Genomic DNA, 19817 nt, shown 5'->3' with positions numbered 1-19817 from the left:
TATGTCTTGCAGATTTATGAGGGCCTGCGTGTTATTGGCTGGATACCGACTGCACATTAAGCACAGACCTACAGACGCGCATGCATGCAGGCGATGCTGCGTATTACCATGGCGGTTTCTAATCCTTGCGAGCTGCTGCTGTTCAATAACCCATTAGGCAGTAAGTGGACGTGCATGCCAAGTCCCTTTCTCACTACAAGCATCCATCCATCAAGGAAGGAACACCCACAGACATGCACGACCTTACATACTTAATAACCCCCCCCAAGCACCGCCTGCTTCTCTATGCGGGTACTTTCTAAACACACATGATCGTACCGGGGAGCGATAGAACAATTGCCCACATCAGAAGATCATTTCTCAAGGTAAAAAATGAAAGGTGATAATTTTTTTTTAGAATTGTTTCTAATTAACACAGCCAGATTTCTAGCATAATGTTCCACTGCACTTGTCATTTCCAAAATCCACTGTGCAGACAAGTGCAGTGGAAGAATATTACATTTGCAATATTTCTCCCGCTTGGATTTGATGACTTTATTCACCTCTTCTTTATTGCATGTTCTATTTCTGAAGTGCAGGACAACAGCTTTCTAACAAGCTCGCTTGTCCGTCAGACACGCGTTCCCTTAACCCCGCCTCCCAGCACGCCTCTGAGCGTCGGTGTCTGGCTCGATCACATAATCTGAAGAGGGAAAATAACCTCGGATTGGCTATTAGTGCTTTTCGCAATGTGAGAATCTCATGATTTAATTAAGGACTATTCAAGTGTAATTGTTTTTTTTTAAACCCAAATGGCACCACGTGACAGACGTTGTCATTCCAGAGATTGGCCATCATGTAAAATGCACTTCAAGTCCTAGCGCTCTACCCGGGGGCTTGGTCAAGAGAGTGTGTATGTGTGTACCAAGCAATTAAAGCGACAATGACGCAAGAGGTAAATGGCTTTACAAAGTACCAAAAAGAAGGTCTTATGCATCCCGTTTGGTTTCACTTGATTATTGAAATTGAACAAACGTGATAGGACTCACTCCATCTTTTTTCTCTCTATGTTTTCCCAATAACTATTCAGTTGTTGTTCTTTGATTGCTTTCCAAGTAAACAGGCTCTGTGGTTTGCGTGCAGTAAAAGCCCACCTGTTCATACTCTACACATGAATGCATAAACACGGGCCCACCGGCACAAATTTGCTGGCTGAAGCTGCAACACAGAACCGATGGCAGCAGCGGCAGATCAATACGAGACAAGAAACAGTGCAATGCCGTGTAGGTGTGTGTGTGTGTGTGTGTGTGTGTGTGTGTGTGTGTGTGGACGTGTGGATGTGGGGGTGGGAGGGTGTTTCAAAGTCTCATTATGGTCTCGGAGAAGGCATGTCCCTTGTGTCTTGAAGCCAACCCACGATTTTAGCTCTGCTCCCTGTTCTTTAGCGAGGGCAAAGGTTGTTTGACAAAGATGTCATTTCAAGTTTGCTGTACAGAGCATGACAGCTCCCTCCTTCACTTAGACATCAACCGTTCCTACATGTTGGTCACTGCTCTTTCCCTTTGTCTTGACTCTTGTAAAACATGGTAGCTCTTGGGGAAACAGCCTCAATTATGTGAAACTATCAAGCCATATATACATAGATGTATTTTTTTTAATCTGTACTAAGAGAAACGAGCCATGCAGTTACAAAAAAAAGTGCCTTTATAATATATGTTTTGAATGTGTTTCATAAGTTTTGACCTTTGGAAGGCAACGGCTCATGTTATCAACTCAACCCTTTTTATTCATTCGGCTTACAGGTTGGTCTCGCTTTGAGCTGCCAGGCTCAATCGATACACAGTCAATGGTTTTCAGACTGAAATCTTGTCACGAAAAAATCCCCTTCTGAGATGAAGTCTGGCTTTGTGACGCTAATCTGTCTCTCTCCCGTCTCTTCGCCCGCTCTCTGCTGTTATTTCGTATTCTCTTCCTTTCCCCTGCCACTCACCAGCTGTGACACACACCATTTGGTATCTTCCCGCGTCCCAGCATCCCCAGCATCCCCCAAACATATGTCAGCACACCTCTTCTCTCTCCATCCATCGGGGCTACAATACTTCCCACTTGTCATGCTTGCAATACTACCTCACATCCCTCCCTATCCGGCGATCCTTCTTTTCCGTCTCCGCTTTCTCTTTCCGATATTGCTCCCATCTCTCATTCCCCTCATCCTTCCTCCTGCTTCCGTTCCTCTACTCTGGTTCCTTTGGTGCGAGTTCATCCCCTGGGTCCTCTCGACTGGAAGTACCACATGTGGTCGCAGTATTTTTGGAGACGTGATTGGGGCAGGAAACGGAAATTGTACCACAAAGACTAAGTAATGGCATTTGAAGTGTCCTCTGAAGGGATGCTGGGCATGACAGTGGCATGTGTTGATGTGTAATAGTGAGAATATTCAAAAGACTCTAAGGATTTGTCTGTTAGATTAGTGTAAGGCATTTTTTTTATAAAAGCCCTGACAGCATCTGCAGAAGATTAGATTTGCAAAAGATATTTATCCCTCACTCTAAAGTTTGATAACGATGGTTATCAACAGACAAGCACGGTAGTACTTGTGATCATGTATAATATACTCATATATATATATATGCACATGTAAACAATGAAAGCATACCTCATAACATTATTAAATCCAACTGTGTGGAAAACTAGTGAACGAATCTTATCAATCACAATGAATCATCGTAGTCAATAATTCGAAATCATCGCAAAAGTCGAGCGTACTGTGTGCCTCGTCCTCTTTCAAAGTAAATCTTACAGTTAATTTGGGGAAATACTGAGCATGCTTTCATAATGAAGTTCATTCTGGAAAAAAAAGAGAAAACTCAAGTTAAAAAGGGACATCCTCTGCCTTTGGCTGCCTTTTTGGGCTGCAGTATATATTCACAGTGTGCTACTCATAAGTGTGGCGAAGAAGAAAAGAATTGTGGGGGTGCACCCCCAACAATTAAGGAGCAGAGAGTATTATGAAACATAAAACCAAAATTTGCAAAAGATGAAAACGCAGTCGCTGCGCTAATTCAAACGGAATGGGGAACATATGCGAGTCAGTGAGCGATAATTTAACGGCGGTCTGATTTTGCACCTTCAGAGAGGTACATCTAAAGAAAATCTACTTCCTGTCTGTTATACACTATTTTACTGCAAGCGTTCAAAGTTCCAAATTAAATTCCCAGCTTCAAAATATTACATTTTTCCACACTTGTGAGCATAATGTATACACCACTCAGCCCCCGTAGAGGACCTTGGACACACAAATGCAGTGATGTAATCATTCCTGGGAAACATCCATTTAATAATTAATAAATTCCCGGCAAATCGATAGCATTGATTCGAAGTCATGAGCCCTAATAGCGGTATGATCTCATCGTCAATTAACTGATCGATGCCTGTTCAACAGTGTGGAAGGCAGAATAGATGATCATTTTACGGGTTCATATTTGTTTGCGTGTCCGTGTGCGTGTTCACACGTGCTTGTTTGTTTCGGCCCGTTGCAGCGCGGGAGTCACTCGGCATGGTGCGCCGTGAGACAACTGCACATTACAGACAGAAAACAGTTATATCAGAGCAGAAAAAAGCCCAGGGCAACGCGGAAGCAATCTGTTCCAAAGGTCCCTTTAGAAACCTTTCACATCACACACACACACACGCACACACACACACGCGCGCGCACACACACACACATACACAGAGCAGGATTTGCCCTCTAACCATTCTCACGTCAAAAAAACAAAACAAAAACAAGAACACAGTACATCTGGGCAGCACCCTGGACATTTCACTATATTTCTATCTATTTTGGTCTTTAGGTCATGAGGAAGCAGTCATCCAGGGTAACACGCATTTACACGAGCAGGTAAAGGAGGACATCGATGGATGTGTGCACATACGGTACACCTATGCGACATCAGAATACACAATCCCTATTTTTTTTCCCCCTTTTAAAGATGATGAAACTAAAGACACGGGGGAAAAAATACAGTTTTGAAAAGAAAGAGGATAGCCACAAAGATGACGAGCATTATCTCTTTCTTCTCTGCTTCTCACTTCAAAGGCGGGATATGGAGAATTTACAGACGTGGCTCTTTAAAGCACTCATGGGATGTACTCAAATCGATGCCCCAGGCGAGACAGAAAGAGCTGGAGTCTCACTTTCATCAAGTCTCCAATGTTCTCTATCATCTGGCTGTCAAATGTCAAAATGGAGGCTAATGAAATGACGATAGGTCGGCCCATTAGGAAGCTCATCTTCTTCCATTTTATTTGCGTTTCGCCTCCTCTGACTCCTTGCTTTCCTCTCAACACTTTGCATACATGTTGGTCTGCCATTTTGCTTCCCCAACATCCTGTCCCTCTCTACGTCTCCGCAGAGAAATATACAAAAGGATGGGAATACAATAAAACAAAAGGCTTGGAAGTCTGACACGCCAGCGGGAGTCACAGTCTTTGATTTTTTTTGGAGCGATCGGCTGGACAAATTTCCAACAGAGAACACTGAAAAGTTTTTTATTTTCTTCTCTAGGGCCAATTTGAAATCACAGACTGATCTTTATAAAAATGAAAAATAAAAAGACTTGCGCAAAGAAATGAAAACACAGGTCAGATACTCACCAGAACAGTCACGACCCGTAGCACCACTCCTCTCATGTTATTTTCCAATTTCCTGTCTGTTAGCGTGCCGTTCAAGCCATGAACTGGGTCCCACGTTGCCAGCTGTAATGAGAACACACACACACACGCACACACACGAACATACACGTTAGATTCTGGACATGGTGGACAGTGGGTGGAGCGGGTTCACCGAGCGCGACGTGGCAGACAAGAGAAGATGCAAACGCACATCAAACACACACAGTCAAAACATTAAAAGCTCTTCATTGTGACCCAGCTGGAAGACAACAAATTAAAAGGTAAAATGAAATGTTCACCAAAATCCCAGTAGCCGTGGAACTGTAAACACAAATATCGACTTAATACCTTATGTTCCAATGGCCTTTTTAAAAAGCCTCACTTTAGCTTTTCCTGAACACGGCATGCCCCAGGTGCACTCTGCGCTGTATCTGTGGAAATTATGGTAATTTTATTCAAAGGTGCTTTATGAATCTGACCCAGACTTCTGTGTCTATCAAATAAACTTCCACTCCTTTCCACCCGGACCACATTATTTAAGTCCCAAATCATATTTCCTCAATGTGCTGCCTCCTGCTTTCAATAAGTTATTGTTTTGAGATCGAGCTGCTTTCCCTGTAGAGGTAGAAGAGAGAGAGAGAGAGAGAGAGAGAGAGAGAGAGAGAGAGAGAGAGAGAGAGAAAACCGAGTGGATTTAGCCGACTGCTATCCGAAGAAGACAAACACACACCAGCACACACGCGTACTGCGATACACACTAAATTGCATGGCTTGATTTGTGCTTGAAGAAAACACAATCACAGCAGAGAGGCAGAGGGCATGCTGCAGAGGGAAATATGGGATAATCCATTTCTCTAAAGCCTACTGTTACCGTAGGCTTCAAGTTACTGTCGAATGTGTTATTCTCTGACAATTCTGCTCAATTCCCCTTTGGCACTAATACCTACTGTGACACTTATAGCAACACTGGTTTCTGTTTTAGGCAGTGAGCGAACATTACATTCCTGATATAATTTTATTTTTTTTAACAATCAACACTTGAAATGACACGGTAGCACAAAATGTAAACCATACTTTGGTGTTTCATTTTTACCTCCTGACTTAAGATTGCATTGTAGACGGTACAGAAAGCAACAAGTGAAGCCGCTCATCTACTCTGATGCCTTTGCTAGTCAGGAGCAGATTTTCTTTCCTTCGACACACCCAGAGTAACAGTCTTTCAGACATATATTAAGCAAACTGTCCATCACTAAATAATATTGCCTTATTTCATATAGGGTATTATATTTTAACTGGCACAATTTAATATCTTTAATTCTCATTTTACTTTCACTTGTGAGATTTTCTCTCCGCCCACATCCATATTTAGGATGCATTGTCGAAGGGATCTTGAGATTTAGGAGCCAACCTTCCTTGTTATTGTGCATAAGATACCAAATACCTTAAAACCGGTCTCAAAACCAGCACACGCACACACAAAAAACCCAACTGCTCCCCGTTCCCAAATCACAGGGCAATAACAAGTGCGAGCTCGAGCCTCCCTACGCACTCGCCGCTAAGTGCTTGCTGGTTTGTCAAGTTGACTTTTGAGACTTTGGAGGTGGGGCTGGAGTACGCAGTGTCGGATGCCTGCGTGTCCCCAGAGGTCACAATGCTCATGTTCACATCTGAGAACACCAGTGTCGGTGTGCAGTGCATGTAAAAGGTCAGGGTATCACATGCCTCTAAAGACCCTGCACAGCCATTGTCCACCCACCTGAATACACCTCTTCTCAGGGCTGAGGTTTACACAGCCTGTTTGATTGACACTTTCTGATTCCTTTTAGCTTCATTAAACCAGTTGGGGGCGGACATTTGACACATTTGTCTTTTTTTTTTTTGGACATACAGTCCGGCGAACTCACACAATTCCCTAAACAACTACACCCACCTTCAATGTGAGCTCTGTGAAACACCTGTGAGGGTGTGCAGGGAGTTTCATCCTGATGTGTCCTCGCCATGCCTTATTGAAATCATCATTCGAACATTGCCGCGATTCCAAATTCACCGGTAGTCTTCTCTTGTCCGTCTGCATTTATGTAACTCGCAACACACTCAGCCAGGTAGATCATGCTCCGTGTTATCCTCGTTTCAGCCTGAGAGGGGAGATGTGGAGCTAGAATCTGAATCTGGCTCCTCTCCCACACGTTCAAAATCTGCATCCGGTGTTTTAGTTTTGTTCTCTATTTTATAACGTGCAGAAAACAGACATTTGTAATATTTAGTTTCTCAGAAGATCAGCCAACTTAGCTTGATTCGCAAACACAGAAGGAGAACAAACTACTGTTGGATTTGGCTCACGACAAACCCATTGTTAAAACAGTGGGTGAATGTGTGTGTGTGTGCACCCTTCCCGCGACTTACAGATGCCGGCAAGCCTTCTCGTTTTTTAAGAGTATGTCTGTGTGTGTGTGTGTGTGTGTGTGTGTGTGTGTGCAAAATGCAAAAGATAGAAAGTGAAGACAAACATACAAAGGTACTGTAACACTAAATATGCACGTATGAGACCCAATAAAAAAAGAATCTAATATTTTTTTTAACATTTTTTTCTCTGGCTCTGTCTACGGACGTGCTCGTTATGCCACTGACTCTCCTTCACGTTTGCCCACCAGCTTGAAAGTAAGACGCAGCAACTTCTTGGGCATTGAGCAGTCTTTTTTCGCAGTATTTATTCATGAGCAATCTGTAACCTGCCACAAGACAACTTCACTGCTAACCACACCTGTCTGCCGTCTGTGTCTTTCATCCTCGACCATACACACTCGCAACACACGCGCTAAGCACTGCCCCACTGAGAATAGATTAAGAATTCGAAACACAGCTGTTTTCGTAGAGCACTTTTCCATTCTTCTAACCACGCAACGCACTTTAATACCCACCACTAGTCATCCATCATTCACCCATTTACACCCATCCATACACTGTTAACCCTGCAAGGTGCCACCTGCCCATCAGGTCTATTTCACTATTCATAGCCTTTCACACACCACAGGCGCAGCCTGCGGGGGTTAGCTTTTTTGCCCAAGGACACGACGACACGGACCAGCGGAGCCGGGGATCCTTTGATGGAAGGACGACCCGGCTCCGCCACTGAGCCGCAGTCGCCCCGTTCTGTCGGGCAAATGTTTGTGTAAATCTAAGTGAAGCAGCTTGCAGCACCTGCCAGGGTTAGTCAACAGTCAATGAATAAAATATATGTTTCAAAAAGTGGGACTCACTGCAACCACATACAGTCACAAATGAGGACTAAATATGATTAGACAGGAGGGTGCAGCAGTATTCAAGATTAGCCGTGGACAGACAGACCCAACAAATAATCTCCTGCGAGGCTTCTTCATGGCGGAGATAACAAGACGAGGCAAGAGAAAAGCAAGACACAACTACGTGGGTGGCAGCGGTGACGAGAGAAATTGTACAATGTGCATTTACAGCACGGCGACACTGGCAAGGTGGTAATGTTCACAACTCGACGGTGACATGCGCTGACCAGGGAGCCGGTACACACACAATAGTGCATGTTTGTTTGCACAGAGGCCACCACGGCACACATATTCCAAGCACACAGGCATTCAAAATAAACAAGCCACGCATGCAGGCAGATGGATACGTGGGTTACTGAAGGATAAACACGAGACAACACGGGGTCACCGGGCCTCTGTGCTGTGTCTTGTTTGTCCCTCAGAAACGTGACATGAACACGGAGCTTGGCTACTGAAAGAGTGAAGTTTCACAAAAAGACAGAAAATGATGTCTCATGTCACCGTGCACATATGGAATAAGTTAAACAAACCAGATGAAATAGAAGAAGAAGAAGAAGAAAAGGTTTGTGGCAAGTAGTGAGAACTGACGTCTGGAGGGGGACCAGGGAAGGTGTTTTTTTCTTCTTTTTTTTAGTGAAAAGTCAAAACGGGGGTAAATAAAGCATGACGGGTGCAAATTGAAATGGAGTTGTCGAGCAGTGGGTGCTCTCCTATCAGCCCATTCAGTTGTTTACTTCATGAAATATTGACCATTGTCTCTTAATAGCGTGGCTTATTTGTGGCAAAGCCCCGTGGACAAAGTAATGAAGAGTGAAACGTGCAGTAAGTTAGTGAGCCGTGGCCAACTAAAGCCTGTTGTGTTCCACCCTTTTAACACGCTGTTCTGCTGTATCGCACTGAGCTGCCCAAGCGCTTGTATTTAAAGTCAGTGTGAATGTACACAAGTAAGATTTAAAGCTGATGGCAGGTACAAAATCCAAACATTGTGGATTTGTTTCCTGCACTGCCTCTGGAAGACAATAACGACCTTCTGCTGTCATTTTACCCTTAAGCGAGGCATTTAATATTGATTCTTCTGGACCGGTCCTACTACAGACATCCATTTGAGCTTGCATTGAAGTCCGTCAGCTCCAGCGTTGGAAGGTAATGCTTCACTTTCCCACTGTGAGAAGAAAAACACGAAGAATAATAAAGGAGATTCAGCAATGAACATTCTGCAACGGCCTGCAACGAAAAGTAGTCGGTGCTGCATTTCCCACGGTGTTTAAACGCAAGTCAATAAGATGAGGGGAAACACATCAATCAAAAATGTCGAGCACTACAGTGATCACGGAGGCTATCAATCAGGGGCCGGCTGGCTTTGTTTGCCGCTGTATATAGCGCACTCAGTCATTCGCAGACAGATGCAAACGCCACGCGTAATGCATTAAAGATTAAATCTAATTTTACTCTCCCACTCTCTCATCGTGGATTGACCATGACACATGGTGGATTTGGAATGGTGTGATTAAAGGAGGACTGAATGAGTCATTGACAGCCACTGAGATTTGTGCTCTTTGCGGGCCCAATTTCTGGAGGTGAGTGAGATGAGCGTTTAGCCAAACGGCTCTCTGTAAACATGGACGGGACTGTGTGAAGAGTGTCTTCTCGTTTCAACTACAGTCCACTGTTGGAGACGCACGCACGTCCTCCCAAAGGTCAATCTGGGTACGCCCTTCACGTTCAGACATTTTCTTTAACTGCTTTCATCAATCACCTTGTTCGATCCTCTTCAAAAATATTACTTTCATAACTCATTATACAAGCCTATTATAGTAAGTTGAGCATCCGTTAACATTACTGCAACGTTTTAGCCACCATTAGATGTTATTAAGGTCCCGGGACAGGGGTGTTGTGTGTCCGGACTGTGAAGCCCTCCGAGGCATGTTACGTATTTGTGATTTTGGACGATAAAAAAAAAAAAAGAATTATATTGTATTGAATTAGCTATTACCTATAAATCCTTTATTGCCTTCGCACATATTTATCTGATATACGTCCATTCCTAGATAGGTAAGAAGGCTATGCTATTATATGTCATATTATATAATTACACTCCGCCACATTATCTGAATGTAAAGATTTTCACTCTGTATTCATATTGTTTTGACTTTCAAATAACATGATAGTGTGAAAGCAGCGTTGCATGTGAGTGTGTGAGTAGGTGTTTGTGCGTGTGTGTGTGTGTGTGTGTGTGTGTGTGGACGAGCACAAGTGAGTCAGGACCTAAAAATGGCAGCCTGGCTAGCAGAGTGGCTCACTGCCTATGCTTATCTCCACAGCTCTAGATAAGAGCTCATTTCCCCCCAACAGGAGTATGAAATAAATGTGCATTTGTGCGTGTGTGTGTGTGTGCGCGTGTGTGTGTGTGTGTGCGTGTGTGTGCATGTGTGTGTGTGTGTGCACGTTAAGTGAATGACCTACTGTGCCTCAACTCTTACCATGAAGACTGAGGCTTCACAACACTGCCATTAGCATCCCACAATGCTTTTCTCCCTATTCATCATGCGCTATCTCTCTTCTCCTTTCTCTGCTCCCCTGCGTTGTGAATTTACTGCTCTCTGGTCAGTTGTTCTTTTTGGAAACGATTCACATTTTACTCCACGTTCGTGACTCTCAACCTGTCTCGCATCTTAACACTTTGTCTGCTCCAACATTTTGCTTTTATCACATGAATCAGTCCCACATTCTCTACTGTGCATTAAATGTACGGGATGCATATTAACACACATATTTGATTACAGTAATGGGCTTATTTCCTGATCTCTCAGACCTAATTATACTTACTACTTATAGGATACTGTGTAGGCTCTATGTCATGAAACACTACCCAGTTTTACAAACCGTAAGATGACACCGCACTTCACCTGTTGCATTTACTAGAATTATCTTTAAACGTGTTACTAGGTTAACTCATTTAAAAGGGTTAATTGATTAATTTGATTAGCCACAATTGAGGTCAAAGTTGCTCTTTCAAACAGTAATGTGCCGCACAGCGCAAGGAAGCAAAACGAATGCTTGACAAAGTCACACAAGACACGCACACACAAACACACACACACACACACACACACACACACACACACACACACACGCTCACAGCAGGATTTGCCCTCAAACCATTCTCACTTCAAAAAACAAAACAAAAACAAGAACACCGTACATCTGGGCAGCACCCTGGACATTTCACTATATTTCTATCTATTTTGGTCTTTAGGTCATGAGGAAGCAGTCATCCAGGGTAACACACATTTACACAACCAGGTATAAGATGACAGGTGCTGGGATAACTGACGCTGAAGCAAAAAAACACGGACCGATGAGTTTTCTCACCTCTAAACAAGTCAAACTCACCTCCATGTCCAACAAGCAGCTATCTCCTGCAACGTTTGGGCATGCCGCTCAAAGCTTCGTGTGCGAGGTTGTAGTGAAGTTACAATTCACTTACAGTTTGAGGTTGCTTTGTTTAACGGAGTTGCGTTGAACAAAGCAACTCTCACAAAGCAAGAATCTGAGCATTGAGGCCATCAGGGGCTATGACTGGGTGTTAAAATGTTTTTGCTATAAGCGTTGCTTCTTTTTATGCATTCCCTTTGCATTAATATCAACACAACTAACGTGATGACAATAAAGAGAAACGCAATAGAACATGAAGCCTTTTGGGGTTCAGAGGGCTTTGTGCGGTTCTCAGGGGGAACTGTAAGAACAAACAGATATTCAAGCACACAATATGATATAAATAAGCGTTAAGTTATTCAGCATATGATGTCATCTTGCAAAAGGGATCTTGTTTGTCTCCCGGCAAGGCATCCTATTTTTTCATCCCGGCTTATCGTTAGTTCACATTTTTCCTTGTCTCCTCTATTCATTTGTTTTCATTAACTTTGCTTAGCAAACTTTGCATCTCATTATAAATCCCCCCCCCCCTCCTTTCTACAAGTGGGATACTTTGTCCACCTGTGTTTTGTGGATACAACAGAGTTTAATTACTGTTCATAATTCAGCAAAAGTAGTCAATAACGCTACATGTTTTGGTGCACAGAAGTAAAAAAAAAAAGAAAAAAGAAATGCTGTTGAGATTGCGAGTTCAGGGTCAGTGAAGTTGAAACACACACATACACACGCTGACTAAAGTGTGTGTAGCTCAGCTGTGCCAGACCATGACAACTTGACAAGCAGTCGTCATTACTGTAACACTGAAACAGAGGGGCATTTTTTCACCTTCCCACCTCCGCTGTCACCACGTAACACTCATACTGTACACACACAAACACACAGACACACACACACACACACACACCAACCCACCTGCAGACTTACACCCACAGAAATCGGACACTTCAAGGGATGTGAAGCCACGCACATTTAAAAGTAATTGGAACATCGACCGGTGCTGTGTGGGGGCCCAGGCGAGTCATTTACTGTTACAACAAAGCCTTTCGGTCGACACAAGTCAGCCGGCCGCGCACATACACACACGTAGATGGACGCCAGCCACACACAAATGGACAAAAAATATCCCCCGGCCTAAATGGCACCCCGAAATCACTGGAGATTGTTCCGAGGCTTCGTACGTCTCTCTCTTTCTCTCAACACACCCGAGCCGAGTGTGCGACAAACTGTGGCTTTTGTTCTGATTGTGACATACGTGACTCATGGCTATTCAAAACCCAATTGATAGCAGGTGACATTTGGAAGCCGTGTGGCAGGGGACGTTGTGTACACAGCACTGAGAGATTTGCAGCTGTGACACAATTGTAAAACGTCAAACTATCCGAAAAGTATGAATACATGTCAAACATTCGGTCCGACAATGCCTCAAACTGCCGCTGGAACACAAAAGAAGCAACTCCGCATGAAATTGGATGCTGGCAATGGCTGTATTAGCCGCTGTATTATTCCACTCAACCTACATTATCACCAGTGGAGGGAGAGATTTGATTATGGGCTTTGTAATGCGGTGCAATATTGAATAGTTAGTGCAGACCTAGACGCGTATCTCCTGGTAGTTTTATCTGCTTCCTCTTCACCAACAGCTAGAAAAATACAACGTGATCATTTTTATTTCTTCTCATCCCTCCATTCATCTGTTTTCCTTGAGCTAACCTTGTTTCATCTGCCAGACACTGGTGTGCCTCTGTAGCTCTGTAACGCTCCTTCTGTCGTCTCGGCAAAACACTCATGTGTCTGCCGTTGCATTAAAGAGACAGTAGCCAGGCTCAAACACAGACAAGCTGCTGAGCAGTTGCACTACTCCCGTCTCCCCCCCCCCCCCCTCTTCCTCCCCTGCTGATGAGCAACATGTGTGTTGGTGCAGTCTCCAAACAGCTTGCACACCAAAACCTTCCTTCTGTCCTCTCCCCCCTCTCTTCCTTTCCTTCAATCCCTCTTCCAATTCTTTTCAGGCCCAAAAAACAGTGCTTCCTCTCTCTCTCTCTCTCTCTCTCTCTCTCTCTCTCTCTCTCTCTCTCTCTCTCTCTCTCTCTCTCTCTCTGAAATTAGAAGAAAAAAAATGTATAAAGGTAAATGCCCTATTACAATCGTTATGTCTTTGATAATGAGACAACCTGGAAAGCAATTATATTTGGGAAAAAAAAAAAAAACCTTCAGCAAAGTTCTGCCCAGCTGCCTAATAGAATTGGATTTCAGGAAAACAATTACAAGAGCAAGAAATTACTGATGCACTGTATACGATGGAAGCTAATAATGTGAAAGGAAACAGGGTCTAATTTTTTTTTCTCGAGCAGATCTCTTTAACGCACATGCCAATTAAATTGACTTTTTGATGGATGCCCACACCCTTTGTCTCCCTCTCTCTCTCCTGTTCCCTCTCCCTCTCCCTCTCTCTCTCTCTCTCTCTCTCTCTCTCTCTCTCTCTCTCTCTCTCTCTCTCTCTCTCATGCACACACCTGCATTTAACACACAATTCCAAAACAGAAAAAAACAAACACGATTAATAGAATAATACATACGTAACTAGCTTTTGAATATATTTTATTGGAATTCCATCAGCAAGGTTTGTCATGAGAACATCCTTCTGGGCAGCGTTACTGTCATCCAATCATTCAACTGCCTTTGGAGGAGCTCCACGAGGAGCGGACTTCAAATGATATCACGGATGACACTTTGCTCTCATAGGGCCTGACTCAGGAGTGATGCTCACACTCTCCACTTCTGATTGGACTGGCCTGCATGAAATTGATTATGTGCCTGATTTGTTCTGTGTATGGTATAAAGGTCTTTTGTGGCTTGACGTGTTTGAACTATCAAAAGTCAATTTCTTTTTCAAAGTGCTCCCCAGAATGTTTGGAGATTACATTTGCAATTAAAATCGTTGGTTAAAGTAATTGTCAGTTGAGGAAGACAAACAAAAAACCTTTTCATTTACCTTTTATTCAGTTCTGGCAGCTCACAAGGAATTTATTGGCCAGCCAGCCAACAAATGTTGTATATTGTTTGCTATGTCTGCTTATTACTATGAAAGGAGTGTCATATGTAATGGGCCTGTACTTGTTTAGCGCTTTTCTAGTCTTCCGACCACTCAAACGCTTCGACACTACATGACATCATTCACCCACTGATGGGATGAGCCACCATGCAAGGTATCCACCATTCATACTCCGTAGGCGCAGCTATGGGAGCAATTTAGGGCTAAGTGTCTTGCTCAAGGACACATCGACATGGGCTCGCGGCGCCGGGGATCGAACCGCCAATCATCTGATTGGAAGACAATCCTGCTCGCCAATGAGCCACAGTCTGGCCAACATGTGAGATCTAAGTGACCGTTGAAAACCAAATTCTAATCGGTTCATCCTTGTGTGCAAGTGAGGACGTTTGCTCCAGGCGTTCCCGCGATATCGCCTTCACAAGAATGAACCGGACGGACGGCCACATGGAAAACTCCAGAACATAATGCCAGAGTGGAGCGTGAAGAGAGAAATGTCCTCCCGACATTGCGGACGGTTGCTTGTAAAAAGGGACGGGGCATCCACGTGATTTGAAGCCAGATTAGGAGCTGCCGTCTTACGCGAAGTTGAAGATCTAAATGGAGCCCGTTATATGCGGTATTTCTCTTATGCATGGCGATAGTGTGGGCGTGGGGGGAAAAAAAAGAAGAAAAAAAAAAAAAAGCGAGGCAGATAAGAAGAGAGCGAGATGGTAGATGTTCTGTTCAGGACCTAAAGTAATAAACTGTACATTCTGCCGGATCACTCATACACTATCCTTCTCCCTCCCTGTCACACACGCACACACAGCAGTCTATACAAACCGATCATTACGATAGCGACAACGACAAGCTGTGTTCTGATTTCCCAGATGAGCTGCAAGCTGTTTTATTGCTTGCTCGAGTTGTTGTGGGGGTTGTGTGTCTGCGTGTGCATGTTGGGGCGGGTTCGATGGTGCTTTTGGTGTACGTCGCCACAATTCCAATATGTTAATGAGATTTCAAACAGCAAAATTCAAATAAGCAAATAAGTAAATAATTAAACTGCATTACCATTTAATGGATTGTCTGTCTTTTTTTTAATTGGTTGTGTTTAATCAAGTATGGCCTTCATTACAAACATAAATCACAAACCCAATGACGTTCAAAGAACGTCTCTTTCAAATCAATTATTCTCTGCGTTTGAGATATGTTCGGCAAATCATAACGCATTCGGTGGTGTCGAACCTTAGCTGTTAAAAAAGAAATGCATGACAAAATTGTTATGATGTGAAAGAATCAAGCAGGAACAAAATGAGTGTTTAAACTACTTTCTCCGCTCTCCTTTGGTTCCTGCCTGCTTCCTTCTCCCTGTTGTTTTCTCACCTCCCATCGCTGAGAAGATGAGAGGCCAAAATGATCAACGCGCCGAGAGATAGACAAACAAATTATGTTCACACCTCGTGATTATCTTGTCGTGCATTTCTTTTAAGTAGTTAAAGAAGCGAAGACATGGAGAAAAAGATAAGGGTGAAGTTATCTTAAAAAAAAATTAGAAAAAGAGTTCTCTGTCACTGCTTTCCCCCTCTCCCCACAGGAAAATGAGGGAAGAAATGTCAGACAGCACAGTGTAATGATGAGGAGACAGACGGAAGACTGCTGAAAGGTTGAGGATCCAGTGGGGAATACAAGTGCGACCTGACAGAGGTTACCTGCAAAGTTCTTCCATAATGCTAACGGAAAGAAAAGTTCTCAACTTTATTTGCCTGTTGTCTCTTTCACTTCCTGTTGCTTCCTCCTTCTACTGTCAGCATGGCGTTCGGTACAAATGCAGGCAGGGAGGCGTATGTCTCTATTTGGGTCTTACATCGCGCTACCTTCCTCCAGGAAGGGTCCTCGGTATACAATTTCAAAACCTGTGGCTGCAAGAGCTGTTTCTCTTGGCTTACATCTGTTTAACTAGACTTCACACACACACACACACATAGCCGAGGAAGCGTGCAGGCGGAGAGTGCAATCGGCTGAAAATGTATGCACAAACATACACACACACACAAGCTGACATGAAGATGCATGTGCAGATGAATAAGAAAATCCATAGGGACTATTAAGTGAACTTAGGCGCAGCAGGATTCATCTCGTCGTTAAATTCCACTGGGTTATAAATTATGCATGCACATATGAAGTGAAATATCATAATGGACTGAAATGTGAAATGTGCCTCGGAATTGTGGTTTTACATCCTCATGTAACATGATTTTACTTTTTCCGGCAGACCCTTTTTAATGAAATGTGTCAGGGGATATCTGGAAAAAGTGATATTCAGACAACTAATCTACTGACGCGGACAGGCTTTCATTCAGCCTAGCACAGGTGATTTATACAGCATCTTCAGAAGAGTATGAGCATCTTAAACTTAGTGAATCACTATCTTAGCGGAGCAGAGGGCCGTAATCCTGCCGAAAACCGTTTTGCAGGTTTGACATAAAGCTCACTTACAAACCTGAAGGTAGATGGATTTCTGTTTTATAAGTCCGACTGCACCAGGGCAGTTTTACTATTTAAATGTCTCCTTTTTCATTGCCAATGCACCAGGGGATTGTATATTGGAAAGTTGATCCAAAAAAGCCTACCACAACAGGGAGAAGAAATACCAAAAAAAAGTAATTAGAAGGTATAAAACCTTCACTAGGTTTTTTGGTTAAATATGGGTTTCCGAAATAAAACTATTGGACGTAAGCCAATATTGTGTGACTCTGCTTCCAGGACACACACACAGAATATGTCTTTAAACTTCAAATTGCTATGGATTGGTTGCTTACAATCTCAATACCAACACCTATGGAGTTGTCCTACATTTGACTCCACTCGTACCGCTCGTTTGTCGTTGGGTTTCCCAGTTGAGTCTTTCTGAGGGAGTAGAATTTACATTTCTTGCCTCAAAGCAAGTCAAAGCAATGTCAGCTGCACTGAAGGTGGTTAGCCAGGGTGCCAGTCAGTCTGACAACTAGTCAGTTAATTCATTGGAAACTAAGTCAGCTGGCCTGTGAGCTCACTCAGTCTGTCAGTAAGTGCTACTCAGTTGTTAAAAAACCTCGACAGGTTCGGTAGAAAGCTGACTGCTGGACGCCATGTACTGTACCGCTGAAGAAATGGACATCGACGTCTTTGGTCTGCAGTGTGTGTGTGTGTGTGTGTGTGTGTGTGTGTGTGTGTGTGTGTGTCTGGTGTGCATAGTTAGGTGCTGCCATTCTGACAGGGGGATACACTTGGCACCTTTCACTTCTCAGCTGTCTGACTCTCTTTCTCACATTCACACTCACACTCACACACACACACACACACGCACACACGCACGCACACACACACACACACACACACACACACACACACACACACACACACACACACACACACACAAAGTCCTGTCACCCATCACTCTGATTCCTGCTGCTCACAGACGACCTGTGTCTGAGCCCGGTGTGTTTAAAAGCAGCCATTTTGTTCAACACATCTTGACCTCGACACTTGTCAAGCCGGGGAAAAAAACAACAGGCACGTAAAAATCACACAAAGCACAGAGCTGAAGGTTGCAACAAAGACATGACGGAGTAGCTGATCAGGAAAAAGCGATAACAAACCTCCCAGGAAGTATCCACATACACATACTGAGAGGTTTAAAAACACAGGTCAAATCCACATCGCGGGTTCACATCATGAGGCAGCGAAGGTCAGATAAAGTTCAACTAAACTAGTATAAAGATACAAGATCATCCTTTTCACATACAAATTGAATATATATTCAGGGCACATAATGCTCTTCTCTTTGTTCTCGCCTATTAACTGCCTACGGCATTCCTGCCCAGAAAAAAACTAATATACATTTTTAGGTGCACTGCCCTGGGAAGGGTAACTTTTACCCACTCAGAATATCAAATGTTGAAGCAGTAACTGTTTGAAGAACACTTTCTCTGACACTGATGAAAGTTTTAAAGGTAGGGTGGATGTCTTTAAATGAATAGACCCATGGGCACATTTTCACGAGAATGGCACCACCGTGGAAAACAAAGCGACTGAGCTATTTATGCCCATTTATTCTAATCAGTATTAGGAGTGTACCCACAAAGTAAATAATATAATGAAAATGCCCTCTATTTGCCCTCTTTCAGAAGTTACTTTATATCCTCTTTCCATATCCAAATTCCCACTTCCCTTTTGAGCCATTTTGCACTTCCACTGGAGCATTTGAGGTTGAGTCCTTTTTGACTTTTTACAACATTTTAAGCGTAACTTTTTCAACCTCATGGGACGCTCAATGGATAGTCATATTTACGTCTGCTAAAAGTGCATATTTTTCCTATCGACGGGCTCTTATTGTTATTATAAGTGTCCGTATGGAGTCTTCCTCAAGGAGCTGAGAAGGGCAACAGGCAGAGGAGGGTGATCCAGCTACTGCGAGGCCACAAAAAGATCCAGAAAAGAGTCCAGGTTTCAAAATGACTGCGCTACTCCTTTACCGAGGCCACAATCATTTCTTCTCCTTTAAATGGTGTGAGTGCCGAAACAGAGCCTTTCATCGTATTCCAAGAGAGGACATTGTGGGTAAAATAAATCAAAATGTGTTGTCAGAAGATGTTTTACGGGTGGTGTACATTCAGACTTGGCTGACGTGTTGAAAACCGTAACGCTCATATTTTCACGGATGTTTAGTTTAAATACATATCCCAGGGACAAGTTATCGTTACAGGTGTCCTTCGCAAACCCGCATCGAGTGGAGGGGGACCAGCAAGCAACAGAGTGAAATACAGGGAGACCGGCTGAGGTACATGGCAGTAATAATCAGGAGAGAAGTTAGGTACACACACACACACACACGCGCACACACACACACACACACGCACAGAGAGAGAGAGTCGCTAATCCTCTAGCGAGTTAGCTGTGGTGGCAACATGCTGCGTAGAGGGACTTGACTTGAGATGGAGCAGAACGGTGTCGTGTTTGTGCACAGTCAGCAGCGGGTGTGTGTGTGTGTGTGTGTGAGCTGAATGTGTACCCGGTATGTGTACATCTAGCGCAAAGTGCACATGAGTTTATTTTGTGTCTTAAAAGTTCACGTGTGTCCGCGGCTATGCAAACATCTTGACGCGTGTGCGTGTGGCACGTGGGTGGGTGTGTGTTCACACACTTGTGTATTCGTGATCCTCAGAGGCATGCAGCGCTAGGCAGACTCTGGCTGCTGTAATCCCAGGTTTACACGCCGTAATGCTGCGGAAAAGCCTGCAGGCCTAGCTGGCAGAGAGGAAGAGGGGGAGAGCGGAGGAGAGAGAGAGAGAGAAGGAGGGACATTATAGGGGAGACGTGAAAGAGTAGCGAGAGGTGGGGCAGTCATTAGAGACACAAAATAC

General features: G+C 43.8%; 1 protein-coding gene across 5 annotated transcripts in view; it reads right to left on the bottom strand.

Moving 5' to 3' along the window:
* The window catches only part of grid2 (glutamate receptor, ionotropic, delta 2), a 398219-nt gene that overhangs the window by 94225 nt on the left and 284177 nt on the right, over positions 1-19817 (bottom strand). For all 5 annotated transcript variants that reach the window (XR_011080199.1, XR_011080200.1, XR_011080201.1 and 2 more), the window contains exon 9: positions 4633-4734. Coding sequence is in view for 2 of the 5 variants with exons in the window: in XM_068604768.1 (XP_068460869.1) it covers positions 4633-4734 (102 nt within the window). In the remaining 3 variants the exon portion in view is untranslated. The remainder of the gene's footprint in view (positions 1-4632; positions 4735-19817) is intronic.

This window comes from Clinocottus analis, unplaced genomic scaffold, assembly GCF_023055335.1.
Source record: "Clinocottus analis isolate CAN_PGR_092001 unplaced genomic scaffold, fCliAna1.0.p SCAF_7, whole genome shotgun sequence".
NCBI classification, from domain to species: domain Eukaryota; kingdom Metazoa; phylum Chordata; class Actinopteri; order Perciformes; family Cottidae; genus Clinocottus; species Clinocottus analis.
This window is presented reverse-complemented; position numbering and strand designations above follow the sequence as displayed.